Genomic DNA, 16,366 nt, shown 5'->3' on the forward strand with positions numbered 1-16,366 from the left:
AGGAAGGAAGGAAGGAAGGAAGGAAGGAGGGAAAATAAAATGATAGATTAGTTTTCAGGGTGACTATCTTTGTGTCATTTCCACTCATATAATTTGGGAAGATTGTTTTATAAAGCCCTGAAGTATGGATATTAAAATGGAAATGATAACAGCTTTAACTAGAGTGTGGAGCTGACTATTGATGTAATATCCCTAAATGGACCAAATATTAATAGATACTTGGTAGACTAAAGATATTTTCTGTTTTCACTTTTTGTACAGCTTACTTCAAAAACTTAAAATCCATAGTGCAGAGATGTCTTTCTAATTTCATATGAATGTAGTAAATTTGGAACCTGAGCACTAAAGTAAAAAAGTATAGCCTATCATACTGTCGAAAACATATTAGGCCCAAAGTTTTAAATCATACCTGTCATTGATATATCCTAGAATATTAATTATTAGATAGGTTTTATGCCAATTCAATACCACAGATGAATACTAGATAGATCAGAAAATGACTATTGGAAGATGGGGTCCTGGTAGAAAGATATCTCTTAAATAATACTGTAGGATCTCACAAGGTTTCTTTCTCAGGCGTTGTCTCCTGTCCCTGCATCACCCCTGCCCAAGAGGTCTCAGAGTGACCTGCAACTGGTGAGGGGAAGAGCTGAGGCCCTTCTGCCCCCAAACTGGGTGGAGGGATCCCCCCATCCTGAGCAGGAGAGCTGCCTGCCTCTGCTGGGTACTCAGGACAAGACCGTGGCTCATCTTTGCTCTTGTGAGAGATTCAGTGTAGACATGGCGAAGAAATTTTTTACAATGAAGGTGGTAAAACCCTGGCCCAGGTTGCCCAGAGAGGTGGTAGATGCCCCATCCCTGGAGATATTCAAGGCCAGGCTGGATGGGGCTCTGCGCAACCTGACCTGGTTGAAGATGTCCCTGCTCATGGCAGGGGTTGGACTAGATGAGCTTTGAAGGTCCCTTCCAACCCAAACTGTTCTATGATTCTGTGATTCTATGAACATTCACAACTCCAGAGCAGTTTTTCTGAAAAAAGTGAGGAAAGCAATGCAGCTCTGTGAATGAGAATGATCTCGGTATTGAGGCAGACAGGGGGATTTGAATGTTGGTGGCAGGGAGAAATAAGGAGAGGCTGAAGCAAATTTATCTGCTCTATCAAATCTGCTCTGTGCACAAGGAAAGCCTGATGTAAATCACTGTTTTGAGGGACCTAGTGAATTGCTGTCACATACAGGCTTTGTTCTGTTGGCAAACATGACATGCAGGAGTGGAGATCACTCTGCTCCGATAGACTGCAGCCTGGCCAGGCATTTTATCAACAGCAGCAAGGTGGTGCATTCTCTGGGTTGTTCTTTAATAGCAGCACTACTTGCATGCATTAACAGCAATAAACTACACTTTTTGCAAGTGTGGGTGGTGAAACTTAGATGATTAATTTGCTCATGTTAACAAAGCAGCATGTGACCTTTCTTAGTTATCTGGGGTTATCATGTGGGATACACAGCAGGCAAAGAAAATGTTTTGTACAGTTTTATAGGCTGCTGATGTATGCAGAGTACAGGAGTCCTTTTCAGAGCCTGCGATTTTTCATTTTCTGCTGATTCTAGGAATATATATTACTATAAAGGTCTACTATAGAGAACAATGGAAAGGGCCTACATTTGCAAATACAGTATAAAGCAAATATCTTTCTGACTTCCTGGGAACATGACAGCTCTGACAGATGGTGATGTGTGTAGTGAGTACAGCACATGACTCAGATTTGATGACTTAAAACCTCTCTCACTCAAGATGACAGCACCACTTAGACTTTTTCCACATAAAGATATCCACTGTGTTCCATGGCCAAAAATTAAATTATGGTAGGGGCTCTTTCGCTGCATCTTTCATCAATGGAAGGTAGAACTGAAAGTGAACAGAGGATTCCTGAAACCACTACTGTTGATTCAAATTTAGGATTTGCAACTTTCAAACTACCATGAAATATAGGCCATGTCAGGCAGAAATAACATTCCGTCTTCCAGGTGAATCAGATAACTCAGACAGTGAAAAACTAGGCAACTCAATGGAAAATAATATATTTTCTCTTATAGACAGGCTGATATAAATGTCTGAAAATATCTACCAAAGATCAAATTATTTAAAAGACTTTCTAGAAAGCCTGCTGTGCATAACACCTTGTTATTAGAGTAATGATATAAGAACATGTAATTCTTCCCAAACATTGTGCATTATGGAATAAAACAAATTATGGCCTTGTGCCTCACAACAGCATTTGAATGGAAAAAATGAGAGAATGAAGCCTGGAAAAACTCAGGAATGTTCAACACCTGACTGAGAAATTTGGCCTACCTCTGAGTATCATATGTGCTGAATACAACCACTGACCTCTTCCAGGAAATAATAGCTGGCAAAGAAAAAGAAACATTTTTTGTCTTTTCCAGTGCTTCTGTGAGCTGACCATTTCTACCTTTCTTGACCATTTCTACCTTTCTTGCCTCACAAATGCTTGCAAAACGCAAAATAGAAAAAAAAAATTCATACTTGATGAAATAATGTTAGACAGTTAATCTGTTGACAAGGTTAACAGTCTACTGTGTTGGCAATGTTTTCTGACCGTGGGACATACACGTTGCCTTACCCAGGAATTCCACCTGACTCGAGTTTGTTTGCAATATCCACATCCCATGACCAGACATCAAACTGCCACTTTCTCAGGCCCAGCACTCCACACAGAACCGATCCTGAATGTATCCCTATTCTCATGTCAATGTCATGCTTCGTTCTTGACCTAACATATCTGTAAAATAAGAAAAAAAAAAAAGAAACAAAAAATAAGAAAAGAAAAAAAGAAAACAAAAGACTCATGAAAGTACATATATTGCAGTTTTTTGTATCTTTTAGAAAAGGGTACGATGTAAAACACAATGTCATTTGTTATAAAAAACCACTTAGTCAGTAAAACAAAGAGATAACTTTCTAGGTAGCAAAGTACATGACTGTAAAAGCCAGATTATCATTAAGTGCTTAATTGTGTGCATGGTTCAGTAGCACATGTTATTATTCCTATCAGACAGGAAGACAAAGATAGGAAGAGAAAAAGATGTCTGAGTGAAATATCTGGACTCATTGAGTCTTTAGCTTGGAATTATAAAAGAGCATTCAACATTACAAAAACTATTATAATCCAACCTGCATATATTTTTATATTCTATTGTATTTTTTGAAAAATTTTCAGTATTTCAAAGATGTTACTTTATTGACTGAAATTTTCCAGAGTTACTCTTTGGTCAAAGGCAAATTATTTTCAGATTATTTGGCCAGAACATCATTTGCTCTGTTATGATAACAGTGTGATTCTAAAACCAGCTTCTTCCATTGTGTGATGGCAAAGACCATTTCACCTCTTCAAAAATAAACACATGTGGGCCTATTTTTTGACAGTCTCAAAAAAGGGACTCTGTTCCAGCACAGTTTTTAATTATCATATCTATTGGTTATAAAGGGAATTCTATTGTGTTAAAGTAGTACTTTTTCTGATACAATACAACATATATCATTTATAGCCACAGGCACCTTAGTAGTACTTAAACCTAGAACTTCCTCTTCCAAATCAGTGTTGGGATACTCCAGCAGATCTTTGTGGGAAGCTCACAACTAAAATAATTGAGCTGTATCCACTGGGGTGAGAAAGAGAGCATTTTTTCAGTTCTGCCTATTTGACAACAATTATTTGCACCAGAAATACTCTTAGAGCTAGTGTTCATTAATATTTGAATAGCATGCTCAGAACAGGAAAAGTGTGTTGCTGCTGTTGGTCTACAAGCAAGGTTTCTGTTTCTTTGTAAAGAGTCCCGGTTCTGCGGTCACTGAAGTCAATAGCAGCACAGCAAGATCACACAACAGGGCAGGCAAAGAATAAACAGCTCTGTTTCACAACTCTGAAGCTAACTACCATTGCCTCAAATGCCTCAGCCATCACCTTGACAGGCCCTCTCTAGGGGAGAAAAGGGTAAATTGCTTGCTGCATTCAATAGTTGGCCTTTCATTGTGGCAATGGGGCATCAATTCAGTTTGGGGGAAAAAAAAAAAGAGTTTCAAAATGGAGAGCAACTGGTCATATAAACATGTGAGGAATTGAAAATAAGCAATTCATCTCTATTTCTCTTTCCTGCAACGACGGAGAAAACATATGGTATGTCCCAGTGCAGTTGTTTCCCTACTGCAGAAGATGTGTTCATCATATCACGAAGCTAATATATTTCAAGTATCTAAAAGAAAGAGATTTAAAAGTTAATAATAAAATTAAGAAAAGAAGCCTTGGGATGGGATTTATCTGTGTTATGAAACTCCGGGTTTACAGTTTTCATCTACAAATTCTTTATTGGTTTGCAAGCAAAAGGGCTTGAAATATAAAAATTAAACAAACATCTGTCTCTGGAAGATAGGACACGCAAACAATTCCTCCATACTGAAGTGGTGCCTTAAATGATGTGAGAACAGCTAAAAGAAGCAACCACACTGTAATTTGTAATATGTTTTGAAGATTTGCTATAAATATGCTACAAAAATAACTAAATTAGCACTCATAACTGTAAGAGGAATTATCACGTAACTCTCCACAGGATAGTTTTCCCAATCTGCCTTTTTCTTTTGTTCAGACTAAGATAATTATTTCTCATTTTGTCTGATTTCCTTATCTTGAAATAAAAAGCTAATCGGATCCAGAGGAATAATTAAGCAAAAAGATTTTCATTGAAAAATGCACACAATACATTTATGTAATCTCTCTCTCTATGTATAGATATACACACACACTATTGCACCAATTGAGATTTTTAAGTACTATTGTATTTAATTGCTAATAAATACTAGTATTTAACATTAGACAAATACTAGAATTGGGCAATCATCAATGGCATGAAATTTAATGACTCCAAATACCAGATTCTGTCCTGGGGTAACACCAGGCACAAACGGGAGAGGAGTGACCAGGGAGCAGCCCTGCAGAGATGGATCTGGGGGTGCCCACTGACAGCAGCTCCATACAAGTGTATGCTCTGGCACCCGAGAGGGCAAACCCCATCCTGGGGTGCATCAAACCCAGCATGACCAGCTGGTCAAAAGAGGGGATTATCCTGCTGTATTCAGCATTGGTGTGGCCTCATCTCGAGCCCTGTGTGCAGTTCTGGGCCCCACAATTTAAGAAAGGTGTTAAAGTCCTTGAATGTGTGCAGAGGAGGGCAACAAAGCTGGTGAAAGGGCTGGAAAGAATGTCCTTTGAGGAGGGGCTAAGGACTCCGGGCTTGTCCAGTTTGGAGAAGACGATGCTGAGGGGCGACCTCATTGTCCTCTACAGCTTCCTGAGAAGCGGAAGGGGAGAGGGAGGTGCTGAGCTCTTCTCCCTGGTACCCACTAACAGGATGTGTGGGAATGGTTCAAAGCAGCTCCAGAGGAGGTCTGGACTGGACATGAGGAAGCATTTATTTACCAAGAGGGTGGTCAAACACCAGAAGAGGTTTCATGGAGAGGTGGTTGATGCCTCAAGTCTGTTAGTATTCAAAAGGCATTTGGCCAATGCCCCTAACAACATGCTTTGACTTTTGGTGAGCCCTGAATTTGTCAGGCAGTTGGACTAGATGATGGTTGTATGTCCCTTCCAACTGAGATATTCTATTCTATTCTATTCTATTCTATTCTATTCTATTCTATTCTATTCCATTCCATTCCATTCCATTCCATTCCATTCCATTCCTATAACTTACAGCCTTGTATTTGTACCCTATATGGGAATTAACATGCAGAGATCTCTTTGGAAAGACCAAGTACAAATGGTGGTGCAACTGAGCTATGCATCCTTCTGTTTCAAGAGTGTTCACTAAGGATTGCTGAATTTTAACATTCTCTTTGTCTTAAAAATGTGATGATGGCCTGAAAAGGCTTCGGCATCTTCAGTCAGCCACATAGGACTTCTACATTTGTTCAAAAGTGCACATAACTGTGCTGTCTACACTGTCTCCTGCATGATACTGCAGACTGTAATCAAGGTCCCATCCCCCTTGATTCATCTATTGTCTTTCACAGCCTCCCAGCAACCTCTTCCCATGTGCCGCTCAGGTGATATTTGATCTCAGCTCTTCACCTGCAGTCAGGGAGGATTTGGCTACCTGCCTGCATCCTTTGACTGAGGGCTGCTCCGTTTTTCTGTCAGCTGCAGTGCTGGTGCACCTGCAGAGCGCCCATCTTCACATCCTCCTCTTACTCGCCCTTTGCAGCAACGTGCTCTTATGTTGATAGTCAGGAAACTAATTGCATGAGGGGACCTGACTGAAGCGAGCCACAGGCAGTCTGAGATATATTTAAACAGGCCCTATCCAGAACACGAATCAAAGCGCAACAGAGATCTAATCCTGCTCCCACTGCTTTATTATTTACAATGCAAGATTGAGAGCAGAGCTGCTGAGAACATGTTTGTGGAGAAATTAATTTTCAGGAAACTTTTGTAATTTAAATTGAATAAAGAAGAGATGGTTGTAGTTGAAAAGTGAGGTGCTTGATTAGTATATAAAAACCCCATGGAATTATTATTTTTCTTATAATTTGGAATGATGTGGAGTGAAACAGATTTTTGAATTACATAGGGAAAGGGACTTCACCATGGTCAAACCCATCTCTGTAATAGCCAGACTACCACACATTTTAAGAGGTTTTTTTGATATACTCCCATAGGAAAACAAACAGACCAGCAAAACAAAACAAAACAAAAACAAACAAACAAACCATACCAAACAAACAAAACACCCAACAACTTTGAAACTCTGGAACATCTTCGTCAATAGGGGTGCTTCTCATTTATTCAGTAAAAAACTAATAAATAATAATAAAAGTATTTGCTTCAACTGTTTCACAGGCTCTCTGCAAACACTTTGACAAAGCACATGCAGGAAGCTGCATTATTGATGATCTATAAAGCAGCCCTCTTTATCTCACAAGCTGTCTGATATCTTATCCAAGATGAGACAATTGTGACTGATGCTCTTCATGCCATATTTCATTCAAGTCAGTGATAAAAATTTCATTGATTTTAATTGGATCTTCTTTTTTTACTTCTGGCCAGCATTCTTTGATGGGTATTTGATTTTTGTGTTGCTACTCAGAGGCTTTCCAATTTGCATGTAGAAGATGAACCAAAAGTCAAAAATCTGCTTTTCAGCCTTTTCTGTAGCTGCCAAAATTTGGAATGTCCTAGAACTCATGCCTTGCGGGTTCAGACAGTGACATGCTGGCTACATCTGTGCTCATCAGTTTAACTCTGCAAGGCTCTGTCTACATTTTGAAATACTTAAAACTGCCCCAGAATTTTTCTTTTTCCTGGCCAACTAGCTCTCTCACATCCTGTTCCCAGGTTCAGGAGTTCATGTACGTCAGAGACAATTTCAGTAGGCAGTTTGGATGCAACTGCCTCATTTTGGAGGTAAAAAGAGTTGAGAAGAAAGGAGTTAGCAGGTCTGTGCCACTTTTTCTTGGTGACAGCTGTTATTCCCTGAGGCTATTTAATTTACCTATCAAGACACAACCAGTATTATCCTCATGCAGATGTAATAGGAAAATCTATGTATTCTGTTTGAAGTAAATAAGGGTCATAACTGAGCCTGCTTTGAGCAGAAGGTTGGACTAGTAAGCTCCTGAAGGCCCCTCCAGCTTGAACTGTCCTATGATCCTAAGGTTCAATTACCTAGAAAACTTTTTGGTTGGACGCAACAGATTTATGGAATTTTCCTAAATGAACTCCAATGTTTTTTGGTTCGGATATGAAAGAATAGTAGGTGAACTCAGGCAAGTGACCTTTTTTAGTGTGATTCTGGGAACTGTATCATGCTTGCGCATGAGCCATCCATTATTTTTAAAAGCTAAGTAACAGGGTGCGCTAAACTACTGAATAGTTCAAAGAATATAGCTAAGGTACAATGACTCACAGGATATGACACTTTGTAGGTAGACTTTACATAGCACTGAATTTACAATTTAAGGTAGATATTATCCCAAGAACTCAGTTTAAAAAACTACAGTTGAGTTTACCTTGGAATTAGAGCTGGATTCCATGTCAGCAGAAACTGTTATCTAGAAAAGTTTCATATCATCAGACTTATCATTAACATAACTGACTTGCTCTTTGTTCAGATGGATACTATAGCACATGGACAGAGTAAAACCTCTGCTGTATTCCTGTTTCTATGTCTATCTGCTCTGAGAGGCAGGAAAGTAATATAGTAATACAGCACAAGGGACTACAAACAATATTATCACAAGTCTGCTTTTTCATTTGAAAAGTATGTTATAAAAAGCTATGTAATTATTTATACTCCTATGCCATCTTGCCAATATAGCTTTGATTGTATTTGGTGGCACATTCAAAGAAAAGAGGTCTCAGAACTTATTAATCTTTACCCAGTTCAATTTATATAGACACCAAACAGCGAAACCAGGGAAAGATATACTGCCCTGATGCTCTGTTCATTCACGGTCAGTGGCTGAAATGGACACATGGAGGTGACGATGTGATCAAGTCTCAGTGTGAAACCTTTCATTCTGTGGCCTGTCTGAAAAGTGCTGGCTGAACTTGTGAATATCCTGCAATGCCCCCTTCCACCATCACATAGAGATGAAGGCAAGCAATAGGTTATGGTTTTGTGAACCATTATTTTGTCTTCTGTAAATCATGGCTTGTTACAACATAGGCTGAACCTCATACAATATACAAGAAATAATCTGTGGAAGAAATCCAGAACTGGACCAATTCTGGTTTTATATAATTATATAATTAAAGAATGCTTCATTAATTGTAGAATATGAAAGCAGTTCCTGGCTGTTTCACTGCTTAAGTAACTTCTTTAACAAACATTGATCACTTCATGTTTTTTGAGTTTTGTTTTTGTTTTTTAACACCCAACAGAAGAAGTTAAAAGCTGCTTTTCCTGTAAAAGGCAGGAAATCTGCCAGGTCAGTCACTGAGATAATCTAAAATAGCTGTGGTGAGGTTTTTTTTTGGTTCCATTTGGTTTGGGTTTTTTTTGTTGTGGTGTGTTGGTTTGTTTGGGTTTTTTTTTCCCTCTCTCATGAACTGGTGTTAATATTAGTAGTTAACTGCAGAATTTTAATGAAGATAAGCTGTTATCCAATTTCTGGAGTTTAACTTACATTTTATGCTGGGACTATTTTTTCTGTCATAATAATTACTCTTTCAGCTGGTATTTTAGTGGGACATAATCCAAGAGATGAACAAACAAATATACCAGCATGAAGGTTTGTTTGAATTTCCACTCTTATGTGGATTGCTGTTGGATTTCCTACGTTATACCATGTGAGTGAGACTTTAAGGAGATGGACCTCACAAAATCTCTCTCCTCTCTCTCTGCCCAGCCACAGGGATTTTAGCAATAAGGACATATGAGATGGTGGTGGTGAAAGCGGCAGCCTTTAACCCTTGGAGGCACCTCCTGTCCCTTACACTGCTGCTGTGTCCCAAGCTGAAGAGCGGAAGGGATGGTTACGTTGTCCGCCTTGATATCCTGTGCCACATGGGCTGGTACATTTTAGCCGCTTGTGCTTCCTTGTATTCCAGTAACTTGTGCCTGATGGAAGTATTTACTCTAGGAAGAAATTCAGTTTTGATCTGAAAACACTGAGGGACAAAAAAGCCATCACTTCTCTTAGTAATACCATGGTCCATTTGTAAATATAATTTTTTCTGCCCATTAATTTTTTTACGTGCTGCTACAAAATAAGTTCGCAGTCTTTTTTTTTTTTTCTCAGCTAAAAACATCAAACTTCTCAATTCTCTTATTTTAAAGGCACTTCTGCCTCACAAATTATTTTTGTGACTTTTCCCTGTACTCTTATAAAAACATTTGACAAGCTTTTTAATATGAGGCCACCACATCAAGATTCCTTATTCTCATCTTAGTCTTGACATTGATAGACTATGCTTACACTTTGGAAATACTCTCTTCTCTTGTTTATGATTATTTCCTTCACCTCTTTTCACAGTCCTTCCTCTGCTTCCACTTTTTGTCATCCTTCCTCCCCTTCTCCTTTACCTCATTTCCCCTCTGAACTTTCCTCACTATGCTCTATGTAGGTATTCCTCTTCTCACAGCCTAACCCAAAGAATGGAAAATCCCAATGAACAAGCATGTTAATTTCTATCTGGAGCATAACGTGAGATTTAGAAATTTTCTCAGTTCAGGCTTACTTTTTTATTCTGTATCTTTCTCTTATATATTTTATATCCATTTTAACATAGTTGAAGGAATGATTGCCTTTGATAGGACAAGAGGAAATGGCCTTGAGTTGTGCCAGGGAAGGTTCAGATTGGATATAAGGAAAAATTTCTTCACTGCAAGGGTTGTGAAGCAGTGGAACAGGCTGCCCAATGAAGTGGTTGAGTCACCATCCCTGGAGGTGTTTAAAAGATGTGTAGATTAAGTTCTTAGGGATATGGTTTAGTGCGAGAAGTTATGGCTGGACTTGACGATCTGAAGGGTCTCTTCCAAACAAAATGATTCTATCATTCTCACCAAATCTATCCTCATTGTTTTGTTAGGTCTTAAGCTCACATTCCATATTTGACTGTCCCTCCCTATATAGACATAAAGATAAAGATAAGATGGTTGCTCTTTCTTATAGGTAAGAACAACTGCAGATTTAGTTTGCTTGTGTGTTATTGCTGACACTCATTTAGCTTGGATGATAACTGTTAAAACGAAACGTTGTCATTTGATGACTAAACATTCCACTAGTATCTAATTTCTATCAACTGCCACTACAGACAGACATTAATACAACAAAATTAAATACAGAAAGTTATGCTGTATGTGAAAAGATATGAGAACCAGCTGAATAAATGAACCCTTGCAAAGATATTTTTCTTTTTATTTTAATTCGCATTTCCAACTGCAGCTAAAGACAGTTTACGGAAAGTTGCGTTTTGCAAGACAGTCAGAGTTGGGATTCTTACTCATGCACAAATGTGATGGGGCAAAGCTCCTTGCTTTAGAGTAAATATCAGGCTTCATGGAAACTTTGTATGGCTGAAAGTTGTATTTCAATTGTACTCAATGATTACTGGGTCTGCTATGGGGAAAATTAACTCCATCTCAGTCAGACTCAATGCAGAGGCCAAAGTAAAAGGACAGAGTGGAATGACAAGAATAACTTTACTTCTATAAGATTTATAACAAGACACAGTGATGACAAAAATCACTACAGAGAAAATAAGGATCTTGGATTGTTTTGTTGCATTCTGAACAGTTTCTTACATCTGCAAATAGATAAGCAGAGCAGCAAGACTCAAGTCTAGATCCTTGGCATATGAGCTCAACATCAAGTTGTAGAGCCTCAGTTAATAATAAATTAACACTTTACGAATATGAGCTGTATTAAAACACTCAGAAGTCCTTTGTGAGTCAATCTGTCCATGTAGATTCTTTTTATATGTTGTGTAATGAATGAATATGATGTTCTTGTTCAATTCCTGCTAACCATGTAGTCATCAAGAAGACTAGAGGGAAAAGCTAGTAATGGTACCCTGAGATGGTAGATTTTGGGGCAACACCTCGCCATAATCATTGATACTGATCTTTGCAACATTACCAACTACCTGTTGTTGATAGAGAGAACATGAATCTTGGAGGACCTGGCCAGGGGAAATCTGTTCTACCTAATTTGAAGTTCTTTATACAATAATTACATAAAGAGCTTAAGCCAGTATAAGAATCAGGGGGTCTAAATGTACCTAGATTACTCTCCATGATTTAGGTGCCTAAATCTCAATTATAGGTGGGATGTTGTAGCATAAATACTGTTTTATATTTTAATGTCTAGTGCTTAAGCTATGCTAAATACTTGAGCTAAAATATAGCTAAGATTTAAAAGCTAGGATATAGCTCTGTAAGAGGGAGAAGAAACAACTGTTCATGTAGGCTTTATGAGTAACGAAATTTTTGGAAGTCTCCTGTAAACATCCTCTGATTTGCAAGAAGGTTTTGAGTTCATCTATATAACTTGAATGTAACCATGAAGTCTGAATTATGGCTTCATGTATCTTGGATCACCTCCCTATTATTTTGGAAACACAAAATTATTATTTTGTGAAATCTTCAGATGAGGGTAAAAAATGTTATAACCATCAAAATGTCATTTTGATCAGGTTTTACATCTGATATAATTATGCAGTGACCAATATAGTAGAAACTCAGTTTTCTAAAGAAGTGTTTTGGTTTGGTTTGGTTTAGTTTGGTTTGGTTTGGTTTGGTTTAGTTTGGTTTAGTTTGTTTTTTTTTTCCCCTCATTTTAACTGTGAGAGATATCTACTAATTTAAGTTCTAATTAATAGACTGTAGATAACTTCAAATTCTCTCAGAAATGTGGAGTGAAATATAATCAACATAATGGCCTTCTATGAGGCATGACTGGCTGGGTAAATAAGGGGACAGCAGTGGATGATGTCTACCTTGACTTCAGCAAGGTTTTGTCACTGTCTCTCATAATATCCTCATAGGTAAGCTCAGGAAATATGTGCTAGATGAGTGGACAGTGAAATGGATTGAGAACTGACTGGATGGCAGAGCTCAGAGGGTTGTGATCAACAGCACGGAGTCCAGTTGGAGGCCTGTAGCTAGTGGTATTTCCCGGGGGTCAGTACTGGGTCCAGTTTTATTCAACCTATTCATCAGTGGATGAATGACCTGGATGAAGGGACAGAGTGGACCCTCCGCAAGTTTCCTGATGATACAAAAATGGGAGGAGTGGCTGACACACCAGAAGGCTGTGCTGCCATTCAGCAAGATCTGGACAGGCTAGAGAGTTGGACAGAAAGGAACATAATGAAGTTCAACAAAGGCAAGTGTAGGATCCTGCACCTGGGGAGGAGCAACCTCATGTACCAGTACAGATTGGGAGTTGACCTGCTGGAAAGCAGCTCTGCAGAGAAGGACCTGGGAGTCCTGGTGGACAAAAAGTTAACCATGAGTCAACAATGTGCCTTATGGCCCAGAAGGCCAATGGTATCTTGGGGTGCATTTGGAAGAGTGTGACCAGCACGTCAAGGGAGGTTGTTCCTCGCCCTCTACTCTGCCCTGGTGAGGCCGCATCTGGAGTTCTGTGTCCAGTTCTGGGCTCCCCAGTTTGAGAATGACAAGGAACTACTGGAGAGAGTCTAGCAGAGAGCTACAAAGACGATGAGGGGACAGAAGCGTCTTTCTTATGAGGAGAGACTGAGGGAGCTGGGTCTGTTCAGCCTGGAGGAGAGAAGGCTGAGAGGGGATCTTATTTTTGCTCATAAATATCTTAAGAGTGGGTGTCAAGAAGATGGGGCTAGACTCTTTTCAGTGGTGCCCAATGACAGGGTAAGGAACAATGGGCACAAGCTGAAATACAAGCAGCTCAATCTGAATATGAGGAGAAACTGCTTTGAGGGTGACAAAGCCCTGGAACAGGCTGCCCAGGGAGGTGGTGGAGTCTTCTTCTCTGGAGTTATTCAAAACACACCAGGACGTGATCCTATGCAATCTGCTCTGGTGAACCTGCTTTAGCAGGTGGGTTGGACTAGATAGTTTCCAGAGGTCTTTTCCAACCCAAACCATTCTGTGGTTCTGTGATTCTGTGATTGGTAATACCTCATGGAAGAACTGATCCTCCCTGTGAACTCTATGAGCACACATCAAGATAAGTAACATAAGGCTCCTATACTGGGAACAGAAAAGCCTGGGGAAAAAATCATGCTCACTGAATAGCCAGAAGTTCAGATACTGGGATTATTAAATAAATTGGAGGTGATCTGAACTGAATTAGCCTGGGATGACCAAAGTCCTAGTGGATTTTAATTTCACAGTTCCCACAGAACATAACTGTCATTTAAGATGGTAAAACCACAGTGCTATTTCTACTGGATTACCATCTTTGAGACCCAGTTCATAAAAGGGTACTGGGGTGTTAGAGATATCACATATGTAATGAGATTCAGATAAATATACTATCTTAGAAGAAAAAAAGACTTACAATGGGTTCACTGCAGATTATATTACCAAACAAATGCAAATGATTTGATGTATGTCTCCAAGAATTTCTAACAATGCTGGTAGCTTTTTTCATCTGTGTATGTTCTCTAATTCATGTTTCACTTTCACTGTGGGGATTCCAGAAGCAAAATATTGATTAGTTTTTGCAATATTAAGTCTGCGATAATTGAATCCAACCTTCTTAGAGATCATTGTCACATAATCATTATTCAGATGCATTTTCCATTAATTAATTTTTGTCAAATTCTTTCTCTATTAAGATACAGTAATGCAGCTGCAGTACACATTAACTGTCTGATGTAGGTAATGAGACACTCAGATTAAAGGAGGAAAGCGGTCTGGAAAAGAAGCAGACAAAGAGATTGGACAGCAAAATATCCATGGAAAGAGGAGAGTGCTTCCATTAGGCAACACTATTTTAGGGAAGACAGCAATAGAAGAAGGATTTGGAGAAGGGGTGCAGAGCAACATTGATACAGAGGATAAAAAAGATGGAGAAAACCTCTATTGAAACATTAGACGTTGGCTACTGTTGCAGTAAATCAGTGGACAAGCTCTATACAAGGACTGTGAAACATTGTTATTATTAATCCCGACTGCATCAAATTGCAATAATCTATCAGCAAAAACAACTATATTTACATGATGGGAACGCATCCTTTAATTAAAACATTTAAGCAACAATCTAATTTAACAAGTAAAATTTACTCATCTGGCAAACCTTAGTGCTTATGAGTTTGTCTGTGAACTAGTTTCCAAGCTAAAGTATTGACACAGCTGTCTATTTAGTGTTTATATTGTTGTGTTTTTTTTTTTTTTTAATTATTATTAATGGGATTATAGGAAGCAATTCAGTATCCTCCTCCTCAGCCTCCTCTTAAAAATGACAACAGTACAAGTTGAGAGCTGTTAAGATCTGTGAAACCTGTCACTCGTAATGGACACACAGCTATTGTTTTGCATGCTCTGAAGCAGCACAGGTTAATAAAATGCATTTAGTATCTGTCCCCATGCATCACGTGGGTCGAAAAAATCCTGCGCTTTTCACAGCAATAATCCTGAGGTCTCTGAACCACCGTAGGAATTACTTGTCTAGTAATAGCATTCTGAGATAAGAAGTTCAGGACACAGCCAGAAACAATGAAACAAGAAGAAGAAGGGGAAAAAAAAGGCACTACCTGATAGTTTTGATCATGCTGAGCCCCATTTCAACACAGCAGTGTGCATGGTCCTCACGAGGTTCTGGGAGCCCCGACACGCAGTAGTAACAGTCCCCCAGGATCTTTATTCTGAGACAATGATGTTCCTATATGTAAAAGTACCAAAGAGAAAGAAAGCATTTGCAGTTTTGTTTTCATAATTTTAAGATGAATGTTAAAGTCATTTAAGAAGGACTAAAAAAAAAAAATAAAAACTTTGTGCTGGATGTTTCCTGCTTGTGATTAACATAATCTTGATTTGTTTCACTTTTGAAATAAAGTACATTTACATTTTCAGTAAAAGAAAAGATATAGTGATTTTTGTGTTATGTTAGTCAGAGTTGTTCTTGCTGATGGTGAGAAAGGTTTCATCAGAGTTAGTCTGGAAGCTAGGCCAAGGATTCAGAAACACCAGCTCAGATAATGAATAACCCATTTTTGACTATATTTCTCCAGGGCATTCTTTCTGCCCCCTTTTTACACTGGAAAGAAATCAAAAACCTCTTTCCTCCCACTGATAATCCCTTCCCACCTAAAGTTTCCACTGTCACACTCAAGCATTTCCAACAGCTATACGAGCTGATCAAGTATCTGCATGTCAAGGATATCAAAGAAGGTGTCTTCTATTAGGCTTGCACTGTGCAGAAATTTCATTTATTTGGCATCCAACTAAAGACATCCTTTAGCCTAGGAGAAAATACTGAATTTAATTTCTTAAATACATATTAGCGGTATCTTATAGACTGAAACAGCATATCATTGTGCGATTGGATCATTATTTTAGAAGATTCTTTTATGGTGAGCAGAAGTGCCTGAGTTACTGAAACTTTTGCAATTCCCAGGCAAGCAAAACAAATGAGCCCGAGATTAGCTGTAAACATGACCAGTGTATTCCTGCTGGCTTGGCCCTCACAAGAGACAATCAATGCACAGGGATAGAGACCATAATAATTTGAGGACAGAGCTGCAAGTGTCTTTGGGCAAAAGGTATTACAAGTTGAGTCAGGGAAGAATTTTTATGGTGGTGAATCATTGAAATAATAAGTGCAGTGTTAGCACCCAATCAGTAAAGGCTGTGATGGCAGA

The 16,366-nt window shown here is 38.8% G+C and overlaps 1 protein-coding gene across 1 annotated transcript in view; it reads right to left on the reverse strand.

Annotated features, from left to right (window-relative positions):
* The window catches only part of ADCY8 (adenylate cyclase 8), a 140,300-nt gene that overhangs the window by 52,706 nt on the left and 71,228 nt on the right, over positions 1-16,366 (reverse strand). The window contains exons 5-6 of the mRNA XM_065627743.1: positions 15,260-15,387; positions 2,645-2,803 (exon numbers count right to left, since the gene is read on the reverse strand). Of these exons, the coding sequence (XP_065483815.1) occupies positions 2,645-2,803; positions 15,260-15,387 (287 nt within the window). The remainder of the gene's footprint in view (positions 1-2,644; positions 2,804-15,259; positions 15,388-16,366) is intronic.

Source organism: Caloenas nicobarica, chromosome 2 (genome assembly GCF_036013445.1).
Source record: "Caloenas nicobarica isolate bCalNic1 chromosome 2, bCalNic1.hap1, whole genome shotgun sequence".
Classification (NCBI taxonomy): Eukaryota; Metazoa; Chordata; class Aves; order Columbiformes; family Columbidae; genus Caloenas; species Caloenas nicobarica.